The following is a 13,318-nucleotide window of genomic DNA, read 5'->3' as shown; positions in this document are numbered from 1 at the left end:
GGAAGGGGATAGTGTACAAAATCAATGAGCCTGTTCCAATTCCATGGGTCCTGTAGACTGGAAGGAGCAGCTGTCAGTCCTCGCAAGCTCAGAAGGTTGGAGCATGCTAAGGCACAACATGGAAACCAAATCTCATCCTTTACTCCCTACTGTGCATGAAATACTGTGGACCAAGGGCTCCACGACGGGTGTTAATGTTATTTTGACATGATCCTCAAATGTGCTGAATGTTGCTATTCGCATACACAAATATTATCCTTTCGTTTGATTTTATATCAGATGAAAACAATTATCACTGCAACCTGCTTAAGAATTTCTCTCCCCTTATCAGCTTATCTGTAATGGTTTGTGTGCTCAAATTAAGCATGAGGCTGAATTGTCAAATGTACTTTTAGTCTCCTACTAATAATATAATCTGTCTAGACAGTACATTGAAGCTTCTCAATCATGAAGAAGACAGCACAGGTGCTAGTGAAATGAAATCTCACTTTTCCTTAATGGAGACTTTAGGCTGCTGTTAAAGATACATAGGTATGTAATTGGCATACCAATTATTCAAACAGTTGCTTTTTGGGGAAGGAGGGAAACTAAGTACTTTTTTGGGTCATACATGAATTGGAAATACTTGTAAAGCAGTTTTGCGAAGGGTCGCTGTATTCTGTCGGACTGTGAACTTCCTGTCCCATCCACCCACCTGCTGCTCTCAGCCTTCCAGATCTCAGAGGAGTGCTTTTAACACCATGAAGTTTTTCGTTAGAAAGGATGAAGGTGAGTCTTACACTCTGTCAAATGTAGCAGAGCCATCAGGGTCACAGGAAGAATTGATTCAAGGGAAGCATGGATACCACACCCGAACAATCGAAATCTACCAAGGAAACAAACTAGCCCTGACCAAACTGGAGTTTTTGTGGGGGTTTTTAAAAGAATATTATGCCACTTGCAATATTCAAGACATGCCAGTGTACAAAGGCAAAGAGTCACCAGCCCCTGCTCGTATTATAATTAGTTCACTTGCGGCCATAACGTCTCCTGGAGTCAGGGCCTTGCATGAGGAGCCCCCAGTCGCCGGGCACACTTTTCCACCCCTGACCGTCTCTTATCATTACTTAAAATCACCGCACTCCTCCACTGACCACTAGAGTCACTAGAGTCTGGGTGAGATAGTGTTTATCCCACTTGGATTCTGGCTTTAGTTTGTTTCCTGTGCTTTAGGTGAAATCTTGGCAATTGAAGTTGAAAGGAAAAATTGAACACTTGAGCACAGGCTTGAAAACCTGGTGGACCAGAATACTTAAACCAAATGTATATCATCCTAAAGAGGATTAAAATAACCAAAATAGGATTCTGATGTCTGCATATATTGAACACATATTTTGGTTTGTTTTTATTTTTCATACAGTGTAATGCTGCTTACCTGCTGATGCTTTTCCCCCCAAGACATGACTTTTAGAAACAATGATTAATCAGGGAAGATGACAGATGCGAACTTGAACATGTGCCATTTTTTTCCTTCTTTTTTTTCTTTTCGATTTGAAATAAGACATTGTATAGAATGGCAGGATGCAAAAAGTCCAAACACAAAACACACATGGATACATAAACTGACAGGTAATTTCCTTTTGCCTGACGTGGCTTAAAAAAATTGAGATCATTGAAATTTCATAGTTGAAAAAAATGTTTCTGAATGTATAAATAAAGCAGTAGTTTTGAATAAAAACAGGAAGTTACCTAGGCACATTCATCAGCCACATGGTAGCTACCTCTTAGCCTCATCACTGATTGTATAAATGAGACTTTCTTTGTATCACATTTAAGTTTTTTTTTATAGAAACAAAAGAAAACGTGTTGGTTTCATATTCAAATGAATTATGCCCAGGATAATCCTTATTTATACACAGAGTGCAGAGAGTGAAAAAAAGAGACAGAAAATACAGTTTCCATACATGTTTGCCTCACCCCCTGAAATTTGGGGGCCCACTTCTCAAAGATAAAACTGAAGCACCACCCTTAAGATACCAGAGAGGCTGAAGGATGGAACAGAAAAAAGTAGAAACCTTGGATTCTCACGAAAGCATGGAAAACCATAAGGATGGGTGTGACCGGTTCACATTTCTCTGTAGCATGCTGCAATTTCTTGGATATGTTTTTCACCTCTAATTTGACCATAAAGATATGGAGTCTTTCTCAAGATTTGAGTTCTCAGTACATGATGTTGCAAATAAGAGAACCAGGTCTATTTCAGCACTCAGCTTTTGTTGGTATGTCATAAATGGTGAAATATTGAAACTTCTATACAAGTCAAACTCATGACTCCTGTTGATCTAATGGAACTATGATTTATCTTTTAAATTTTAAAAAAGTTTTTAAAAGTCTACTCTGCTTTCTTTTACAGTGAACTTGGTGCATTTCACTCCCTTTTCTGGACTAAGTAAAACAGGTTCCTCTGACAGTTTGTGAAAAGAATTTCCCTTCTTTGATTCTAATGATTCATTAAGAAAGCAATTTTAGGGTCTAGTTCAGTGAATAACGTTTCATTGCCTTTTGTTTCAAGTGAAACTGTACAGGTTGGATACGGATTTCATGAACCAAATATGCGGAGATGTTTGTTACATCAATATAATTCATTTTAGACACAATTTTGCATCTTCCTCAATGCAAATATATCCCTTTGGCTTTAATGATTGATCAAACCTAATTGTTTTGGTTCTTATTAATATCAATCATATAATTTCTTGATTGTCAACTAGCATTTCAAAAGCTTACCTAAATTCCACTAACAGAATCCTCAATCTTATTGGTTCTACTTCCCTCAGAGAGTTAAATTGAAATAATAAGGTCTATTTTGTCTTTCTTCTGACAACACCAGGATATGAAAGTACAGTGAAAAAAGGCAAAAAGACCTCCCTTCCCCACTGTGGAATCAAGGTGACTATTCATGGTGGGTCACAACCAAGACTAAGGTGCAAAGACAAAATCAAGAGGTGTTGGAATTTAGAAGGAAGACTATTGTTACAAATACAATGAGGTCTTTTCAGGAAACCACTCACCATTTAACACAATATCACTACGCTTTTTTTTTTTTTAACAAGTGACCCTTCAGACCAGGTTCAGGAAGTGCCTTTAGTTCAAAATTCACAAAAAAAGAAATTTCAACCTGTTAAAAAAGTGTCTCAGCTTATTGGTGGCCATCAATACAGGTTTCACTATTCCAGACAGCTAGCAAAGAACTGGAAAAGCTCATGGAATGGAAAGCCAGTCGGCTCTAGCAGTTGGTTTCCAGAACTCTTCACGCTGAAACTGCTGGGCACAGCAGGTGCGAGCTTCTCCTGTCCACAAATATACAAAAAAAATTTTTTTGCAGTATGTAAAATACCAGTGGAAGGTAGTTTAAACAAACAACAAAATAAGAACTGGTCCGGCCATGTAAGGTCAAATAAAATTTTTTAAAGAAAAGTAAAGAAAAACAACCTCTATCTTCCGGACTGCAACAGGGTGCCGCTTCATCTTTGGTATAAAATAGGCCATCCATAGGCTGAATTTGATCACAACTAGGAAAGACTACAGAAATTGTCAACAATTTCTCTATCTATTGCTTTTTTTGTTTTTTTGTTTGTTTTGTTTTGTTTTGCACTTTTGACCATAAGCTCCTATCTACTTAAGTTTTTTTTTTAATGCTTTTAAGCTAGGTTTTGCAATGTGACAAGCAAAGCTGACTAAAAACTTTGTAAAGCTCATAAAAAAGACTGCAGATAAAAAGCACTAATGCTTTTGCTAGCAATCACGCTTTGTAAATTAAAAAAATTCTGCATTCTGCCCCCAAACACGCATTATTTCTAATGCAGTTGTTTTTAAACCAACCTTAATAACTTTACCATAAAATGTTTTAGCCTTCCAAATGGTTCAACACTTAAGACAAAGTTCAAGAAAAGTCCCAGCATTTTGCCAATTCTTGCAGTTGCCATGGTTTCTTTTATCAACAAATTTTCTTCAAATGAAGAAAAACATTTTCTTTTAAACTGTACAGTTTTTTTGTCACCCTAAAAACTCATAGTCTTAAGCTTCTGTACCAGTTAAAGCTGGCACAATATTTCAATTCTTTCTTGATTTTTTTAACAAGACGTTGACAGCTTGCCTCGAGAGCCTTTGACGTCCTTAAAATTAAGGCAATTAAGATTCAAGATAAATCTTACCTAAATATTTCTAAGAAAAAAAATTAAAAAAACAATCCACATTTAAACAAGAAAGAAAAAAAAGAAAGAGTAGCTTAATTACGAGGAAGACAATTTGTTTCCATTTCTGCTTGTCCACCTCTTGACATCAGATTTTTTGTTAAAAAAAATCTATCTACACCTTCAGGTCAATTCTGAATTCAAATGTTCTTCCAGATAAAATGTCAACCTTCCATGTTTTGTTTTGTTTTCATTTTTCCTCTTCTGGGATTTCTTTTTGCTGTAATAAAAAAATGATGGCAAAAAATAAACTGTCAGACCACATGAAGGACCCATTTGCACAGCACACAAAACGCGTTGTTTCCATTGGGTAAAGTACAAAATTAAAAAAAAAAAGAAAGCATTCCATTGACGCCTGTGCAAACTGGAAGCCAACTTCTTGTTCAATGAAGTTTCTTCATTCAAGGCAAAGTTTCGGACGGACATTCTTCAGTCTTGTTTATGGTCTGTGAAAGCAATTGAATAAGAGTGGTTATAAAATCTAAGCAACTTTGCAATCCCCTTCTGTGCTCTTTTCCAGAGAGGTCTCTTTAAAAGATACCATGCTCTTTAAAAATAACAGTCATCAATGAAGTTGTAGAAACATACTGGGCTGCTTAAAGGGCCAGATGCTGCCACTTTCACACAAATACAAACTCAAGTCAGCAGTTGTGTTCACATCAAATATCAGGGCTTATAGATCAAGAATCTCTTCCAATTCTAAAGTGATAAATATTACCAATATACCCAGATAGGAAATATTCCCTTTGTGAATAGAACTTATTTTTTTGTTGCCTGCCTTATGTTGTAGCTCCCCCCAGAAATTCTTTGAGTAATCCATTCATAACTCCCAAGAGATTCGTCATTCACTTAGTCAGCAAATATGTGAGTCCCTACTACATCCCCAAGATATAGCAACGGACTGTGTGTTACCTATGTGCTAAGTAATCACCCAAGTAATTGAGTAAGGCAGCTAAGAGGGCAATGTGGTTTTGTTCACCTTCCCTCTTTCTTTCTTATTCATCTTAATCGAGATTTCAAATTATTGAGAGCAAAGACTCTATCTTATAAACTTTATGTTGTCTAGAAGTCTGGCAGAGAGGCATGCACATAATAGGTGTTTAACTTGACAAATATCTTTTTTACTATATGCTACTTTGCCTAGGCCAGCCCAAGTAATGTCTACCACTCCTGCTCCATCTGTATTGTAGGACTGAGCATTTAGTGGGTTGACCTTTACTCTTAGATTTTCCACTCACAGATCAGAATTTTGCTAAATAACATCAGGGGTGTGCTATAAAAAGAAGAATCTTTAAAGTATCTGGAGGTCATATGTATGCAGGTGAAGCACCTTCCCTCAGCGCTTCTGATGCCCAGTTGCTTAATTTAGTAGAGGAACCTCCAGGCTGCTGGGTATGGGTGTGCAGGTTGTTCATGGTATGAGATGCATGGGTGAGGAAGCCCAGTGGGGCTAAGCTCTAGCCATTGATTTTTTGCTCAACCTATTTACTCTGGTGCAGGCCTGCATTTAACTTGAATAGGTGGGTCTTATTCAAATTGACAAAAAGCCCTCAACAATGTTTTAATCCATATGATAGCCTGCAATGACTCAGAGGGGATGTGTTTTCTTTTGAGGGAGAGAGAGGGTGAGAAACATGAATTGGTTGCGTCTTGTATGTCCCCAACTGGAAACCTGGCCCACTGCCCAGGCTTGTGCCCTGACAGGGAATCAAACTATTGTGAGTAGGCCTTTAGTTCACAGGCCTGTGCTCAATCCACTAAGCCACCCCAGCCAGGTCAGGAATGCTCTTTCTACTTTGCAAAAAGCCCTCTTATGAGTCTGCTATGGCTCTTGCACCCAGATTATTTTGTATCTAGAATCATGTAAGGGAAATGTCTAGTTGGTAAATTGAATATATCCATTTTTAACTAATAGTTTAAGTCTCTAGAAATACACTTTTCTGAGTTATGCAGGAAAAATGGGATTTCTTCTAAGAAGAAATGCAATTAAAATCTCCATTGTAGCAGTAACAATAAGGGACATTTTGTTAGAAGTAGTAGCCATGGAAACCATGGTATATATTTGATCCCTCTCTATGCCTAGCAAAATGTAGACTTACTCCATTTATATCTAAAAATCCAACTTTTATGGTTTTGTGTTTTTGCTTGTAACAAGCAAAATATTAAATTTAAAAATATAATGTTTTTAAATTTATTCTTTGCTCCTAGTACCATCTTCGACCCTGGCTCTATAAGGTATCAAGTAGGAAATGCATGAAATGCCATAAACCTCTGTAGGAGCTGCTCAATGAACAGTGTCTTCCTCTGTGGACCTCACCATCAGAGAACACCTGCAGTGCTCAGGTGTGGCTCGTGCACTGGTCTCCAGGCATCCACATTGATGAGCTGGGCAGGAGCTATTGTCAAGTTTTATAACCCTACACGAATGTTCCTAATAGCCCTCTCCCATCACTTGCTCAGTCCTTCAAGTAGTCTCATTGCTGCATGTAAATAAAGGAGGAGAAATAAATGGCTGTACTTTACATTTTCATGGTAGCTAGCAGAAGTTTGAAGGAAAAAAGTACTGCTATTTATTAGAACCGAATTCACTCCCCTCTGCCTTCTCTGTTCCAGGTAAAGTGTGAAAGTGCGCATTTAAATAATGACTATTGATTATCCATAAAAAGAGAGATTTTTATGTATATCCATACAAACAGCAGTTTTCTCAATTTTCAAGGCTGTGATTATAACAGACAAGAATGCTTTAAATTGGACAGTGAGGTTATTTTAGAAATAAAATTGGCTGCAAATTAAAAGGACGTATGTATCCGTGTGAAGGAGCATAAAAAGTATTTGTCAACTGTAACGTTCTGTGCAAACAAAATGTATTATTACAAGCTTAAAGGTCATGTGAACATGGCAGCCAAGGGAGCAACATACACATCACTGACGAACTTACAATGCACAGGGGGCTGGTGGTCATGACCATTCAGTTAGCCAGAGAAGACGAGAAAAATAAAAAGACCTTGCCATACTGGGGCTGCAATAAGGGCCTTCTAAGGTCAGTGTGGAAGTTGGAAGACTAGGAGTTTGAACTTAAGATCACAGATCATTTTGAACTCTCTCTTCCTCCATTCACTTCCCCCCTCCGCCCCCCACCTCTCCCCACCCAAATAAAGAAAAGCACTGTGAGTAGACTAGGAAGTAGCAAAGGGCCATCTTGGAATTCTAGACTTTCAGGGATGGAAGAAGTCTTAGAGTTTATCTAAGAATGCAGCATCCCCCTGCGTCTTTCCTGATGGCTCAGTCTCATGTAATAAAGCCCTGTGAAAAGAAGGATTCTGTGGTCCGGAGTTCAGGAAAAACTGCACAACAAACCAAGTATGCGGTTAGGGCCTCCATGGAAAAGGATACCTAATAAAAAAACAAGTATTTGAAAGAATGTAATCTTTTAAATTAATATCAAAAGCACCATCATGTGAACAATAAAAAATTTTTGTCAGATTTCTTTAATAATTTTACATGTTAAAAAAATAAAACCTAGAATGCTAGAGGAGGAGGGCAGGACACACTAATCTTTCAGGAAGTAAAACATTTCAAATATTTTCTCTGGCCCTCTAGGGGGTCACAGTCATTAGCATTTAAATAGCTTTGAAGAGAACTGCAATTAAGAAAGCATTCGCTTAGGTTACAGCACTGTTTCCCAACTCAATGCTGACCACCCTCCCCACCCGACTGCAGGAAGCGTGGCTAATCCTTCCTCAATACTAGAGGTCTGATTTACAGTCTTTGGAGAACAATCCAATCTCTCACTTTCAAGCAGAGTTTGAAAAGGAAGCTCGGAAGGGTTGAGTGAGGACCCATCAGTGACAAAGAAAAAACTGATTAAGTTGGGCAGGAACTGGAATTTCCATGGAAATTCCAAAATAAACCACAGGTATCACTGTTTTCCCTTTTGGGTTAAGAGTCCAGAGTCTCTTTTGCAGTAGTGTCTCTTTTAACAATAGGAGAAAAAAAAAAAAGCAGCATGACTACAAAACGTGAAGACCTGTTTTTTAACTGATAAAGTAGACTTTGGAATGTTCAAATATTTGCTGACATATTCCCCAAATATAAACTTTGTATTCCTATGCATATCATTTATATTTCTTAAACTTTTATCCTGTGACCTTCTGCTGTGATGTTGCTAATTTACTTAAAAATACCTTTAGTGTAGATGTGATGATGTTACATGTATGTGTGATGATGGGTTAAACTACTGTTCATGGGCACCCTAATCAGAACGTCACAGCCCACAGGAGGGCAGCCATCATTTAATGAGACAGGCCAGAGGTCTGTACAAGCACTTTAAACTATCCATATCTCAGTTAACATAACGATTGTTAGAAATGGGCTGCCTGATGAAAGAAAGTAAGGGAATGACAGGACAATGATGCTGGAAATAAGCTACCGTTGGTGAACTTCGGAGCACTCAAGATAACACGGGTTGCCAAAAATATTTTAGAACCACTCACCACTCTACATAAAATGGAGAGGTGGAGCTGTGTAGAGAACTGTGTAGCTTATAACTGTAGGGATATTTATTGCCTTGTGACTTGACCTCAAAACAAGATTTTGAGGAGATTTCTGGTGGCCTTTCGAAGGATAACATAGTACTATGTCTAGAAAATGGTGGAATGTATCCAAGTGAATTTTCCATGATTTTGGATTATTTAAAAGACTAGAACTGGGACTGTATCGAGTGTGTACAGGGCATGCGGCATAAATTGTCATGTGTCTCCTTTCTAATGGATATTTCTTTAGTAGATGCCATGGCGGGTGCTCTTGCATCCCCAAACATTTCACAGGGATGGTGATATAATCCAATGAACTCAGGTGTTTACATAACTCAAACACTGAGCTCTATTCCCAGAGTCTTCTTTGAATGGTTCTGAAGAATCTCATGTCTTACCATGTCACAGGTCAGCTTCCCTTAGCTGAAATTGATAAAAACTTGGATAGAGTCACATTAATGTCTTCCTTTTATAACACCTCAAAAGCGATTGCCATCCACCTATTTATCAGACTTAGGGTATTGTCTTTTCTTTCATTCAATATTTTGTTGTTTTGTTATTTCAAGTCAAAAGCTCCTTGCACTTTGTAGTGTTGTTAAAGAGAAGAAGTTAAGAATATAAACAGAACCTGTTAAACTTTTTCTCCAGGTTTAAACACATGTCTGCAAGGCAATGCAAAGTGATTGTCACATGTTACACATTTTGAAATGTCCTATGTTCCAGGGTTGCTTTTGCAGCTCTCATGTGGCAGCAGCCACAGAGCACACCCTGTGGAACATCCTGTACCACACAGTCCTGTGTGAGTGCAAAAGAAAATTCCTCCAAAGGAGGAAGTGTCTTACCATAATTTTTACCCCTATGAGGACATGGGATGAACGACTTTTGTTCTTGGTATTTATTATCCGTGGAGAGCTCTTCATTATCGACCATAGGAACTCGTGGCTCAAAGACCATAACCATGGTGCTACCAGTTTTAACCTTGAACACTTAAAATTTTATGAGGTCACATTCAGACTTCCTCAAATATTTCAAGGAATGAAGCTTCTTGGAAGAGACTCATTGTAAGAACAATTAGTTCCTTGTCTTCCTTCACTAATCACACCCTCCTGATTTTGTCTCATCCACCTTTGTCAGTGGCATCATAAATTCAATAGTATTACTTCAACTTTAAAAATCCTGTTCTCCTTTTTTTCTTACTTCACTGTAACTCCCTATCACCCAGTCTCACCATTACACTGGCCACCATCCTACTTCAGAAATCTGTTCACTTTTGTCTGAGCCATTGTAACAACAGGACTGTTCCCACTGCTTCCAAATCCATTGTCTACTTCAACTGGAAAAACATGTGAAGAACAAAGAAAAGGCCGTTCAAGCACCTCAGTATGGCACCTGATAGGAGAAGCTGGGTCCAATCTGCCTTTTTACACTAGGCTATTACTCTGCATCTACTTCTCAATGAAATACTCTTTTAAGGTTTCCCATGCTTGGATATGGTCGAGATGTAATTACACCTGGAACATTACTCCTTCCTGTAAGACACAGTTCTGATTGCTACAACCTCCACCAAAGCTTATACAACCAAGAAAAATTAAATGCATTCTTCTATGACTCACTACAGTATTTTTAAAAAGAGCCTTATTCATTTTCTTCCTTGTTTCTTCCTTGAAGTCTGCTTATCTTGTCTATGTATAGATCTAAATCCCATACTAGACTGTAAATCCTTGAGGGCAGAGATCCTGTCTCTTAGCCTAGTACCCAGCAGAAGGTATTACAAGTAAAACAGGGCCTACATGTGGAGGTGGATGGGTCGGGCAGAGCACTTGCCTATCCATCTCATCAGGGAAAAGTGTGGATGACCCTCAGGAAGACCATCTCATTGTGGGCTGACAAACAGGGGCAACTAAAGCTCATTTAATCAAGCAGGGAGATGAGGAGGTTCTGGAAAATTACAAGAGGGGGAAATCTGCAACCTGGAGGCCATCCTCGAAATACATCTCTCTATACCCATCCTCCATTGGTAATAGAGTCATTGAAATATACATAAAAGTTAGTCGTTTCTTCTCTTAAATACCTTCAAAGGTTTTCTAGCTAACTTAGCATAAAACCAAGAATAATTACTGAACGCAAAGTCAAGTACTGAAGGACCAAAGGCTCTATAAAAGCTAACCTGTTTGACTTCATCTCTAATAACTCTTCCCCCTGTGGGCCTGCCCACCACATTTGAGCCTCAGGTGCCCACTCCAGATCTCTGAATTGGTCTAGAATGCTTCTGCTCTAAAACTCTCCGAGAACACCTAATTATCTTTCAGACTAGGCCTATAGGAAAGACCTTCTCAGATACAAGTCTTAGGTAACTACATAGTCACTTTCTTTTATAAGAATCTTTTTAGGCAGTCTACTTTGAAATTCTATTTCCTTTTTGATTATTTCCTGATTGATCCATTGATTCTGAGTCCATTCCTAGTAGAAAATAAACTCCAAGAGTGGAGGAGGCAGCTGCCTCTTTCACTGGTCTTTTGTTGGCATGTAGAATACTACCTGTCACATAGTAGGCAGTCAATCAATAATTGTTGATTGGATAAAGGAAAGCATAGTTATCATTTATCCAGACATCATTAAATTGTTGGCAAGAAGGGTCTAGGATCACTTTCCTCATTACACTTTAAAACAGGCCAATTTTACCTACCTACAAAGACTCAAAAAATGATTTTGGCAAATATGGTATCTCTCATCTCCCATTAGCATCTTCCACTGTGTTTCCACGTTGCCAATCTCCACTCTGTATCATCAGATTATATGGAGAAGACTGAAAAAAAATCTAATATGCTTGGTACCAAGCACCAGAGTCTACCATATTGTTCGGTACATGTAAAAGTGACTCACACAGGCCATAGGTGAGTTTTTAAAAAATGCCTTATTTACTATAAATCTTTTCTAAAAGCTATGTGTTAGCAGTTATGATGAGGATGATACCTTATATTTGTAAGGTTGAATCATGTTCTGAATATATTTAATTCATAGAAGTGACTTTAGAAGCTAAACCACATCTAGAAGACTACATTATCATGATGAATGTTTCAACAACCCAAAAAATCTCTAAATATAAATTGATATTAAAGAAGAATGATGATTAAGAAATGGGACAACACTATGCAGATGGAAAGGATCACTGGGAATTTTCTGTTTACCAGGCCTTTGGTTGTTATCCATGAAGTAGAATAGTTTGCATGACATCTGTATATGGACTGAACTTTTGTTAATTTCTTTGGTTTCTATCAAAACTGCTCATATTTTTATTTTTTATTTTTTTGAATATGTAATCTTTATTATATTTTCCATTACTATTTAGTCCCTTTATACCCTCCTCTGCCTAGCAGAAATCTACATAATTACTTCATTCAAAGCCAACTCTACTTTTCTTAAGTGATTTAAGAATTTTCAAGGGTAGTTGTGACTACATGATTTTTTCTTTGCCATATATTCCTGAATAACACCCTACTCTCTGTTATTTTATATTTTACAATATGGTTTTTCATGAATGATATCACTGGGTGTACAAAATAACCCCGTGAAAAAATTTGTTACTGTTTTCATTTAAGAATGAGAAAAGGGAGACCAAAATATAGCCTCACTATTTAGTTATATGTGGGAAGATTAGAGTTTTTCCAAAATATATGTCATAATTTTTTTTCATAAAAATTGCTACAATGGTCTTTTCTGCATCCAAGCCTTTTGGTAGTGAACTTGGGCTTGGCCATGTGTAGTGTTTTGGCCGAAGGGGCAGCAGCAAATGAGTCACAAATAGAATTGAAAAGTGCCGGTCATTTTGGCTTCTTCCCTCGTTGAACTTCTGCCCTTCCACGTGAATAAGGCTGCTGGAGGGTCAAGAACATGTGGCTCAATCGCCTCCATCACTCCACCAACAGCCAAACAACACCCAGAAGCTGACCTGCAAAAATGACCAGCAGCTCTCTGGATGCTTGAGCAAGTCCAGTCCACTCTCCACCTAAGGTCAGCTCCAATTACCAATCCACCTAAGCATGAACTGAATAAATGTTTTCATTAAGTATGAGGGGTCTTCATTGCAGCAAAAGGTAACAGGTACAACATGAGAGAGTGAGGTCAAGATGGTTGCTCTTGAGGGAAAATGCTTAGTAAAGCCCAAACTTACTTAGACTGTTGGTAAGAATATGCAGATGCATGTTCATTGGATGTGTCCACTGCTATCTGTTGCTGCTGACCACTGGTGTCCTGCGATGAAGGTGCCACTGTCTGGGGAGAGGTATCAGCAACAACACCCTAAGGAGGCAAATAAGAACAGAGAGCCTTGTTGGCTTCAGCAAAGATCCCTCTTTCTGATGAACAGTATCCCTCTTCTACTTGGCTTGAGTGGCATTGCACTCAGCTACATGAAACCACAATAAGTATGCAAAGGAAAACCACAGAGCGTATTTGTAGAAGGCTTGAGAAATCCAACTCAATGTGTAACCAAGAAGCCTTGCTATCAGAAGTCCTTGGAGCAGTGAAATGGTCAGAAAGTCATTTTGTCCATACTTA

General features: G+C 38.2%; 1 protein-coding gene across 7 annotated transcripts in view; it reads right to left on the bottom strand.

Moving 5' to 3' along the window:
• Positions 1-910: 910 nt before the first annotated feature.
• Positions 911-13,318, bottom strand: part of RBMS3 (RNA binding motif single stranded interacting protein 3) — a 624,147-nt gene continuing 611,739 nt past the window's right edge. For 4 of the 7 annotated variants that reach the window (XM_037132737.2, XM_037132981.2, XM_037133054.2 and 1 more), the window contains 2 exons: positions 12,933-13,060; positions 911-4,675 (listed from right to left, as the gene is read on the bottom strand). In XM_037132737.2, coding sequence (XP_036988632.1) covers positions 4,669-4,675; positions 12,933-13,060 — 135 coding nt within the window. In that variant the 3' untranslated portion in view covers positions 911-4,668. Of the gene's footprint in view, positions 4,676-12,928; positions 13,061-13,318 lie in introns of those variants that run through there. The other 3 variants (XM_037132781.2, XM_037132898.2, XM_037133196.2) reach the window with 1 other exon arrangement.

The sequence above is a fragment of the Artibeus jamaicensis genome, unplaced genomic scaffold (assembly GCF_021234435.1).
Source record: "Artibeus jamaicensis isolate MK-2021 breed Jamaican fruit bat unplaced genomic scaffold, CSHL_Jam_final contig_519, whole genome shotgun sequence".
Classification (NCBI taxonomy): domain Eukaryota; kingdom Metazoa; phylum Chordata; class Mammalia; order Chiroptera; family Phyllostomidae; genus Artibeus; species Artibeus jamaicensis.
The sequence above is the reverse complement of the archived record's forward strand: the minus strand, read 5'-3'. Positions and strand labels throughout refer to the sequence as shown.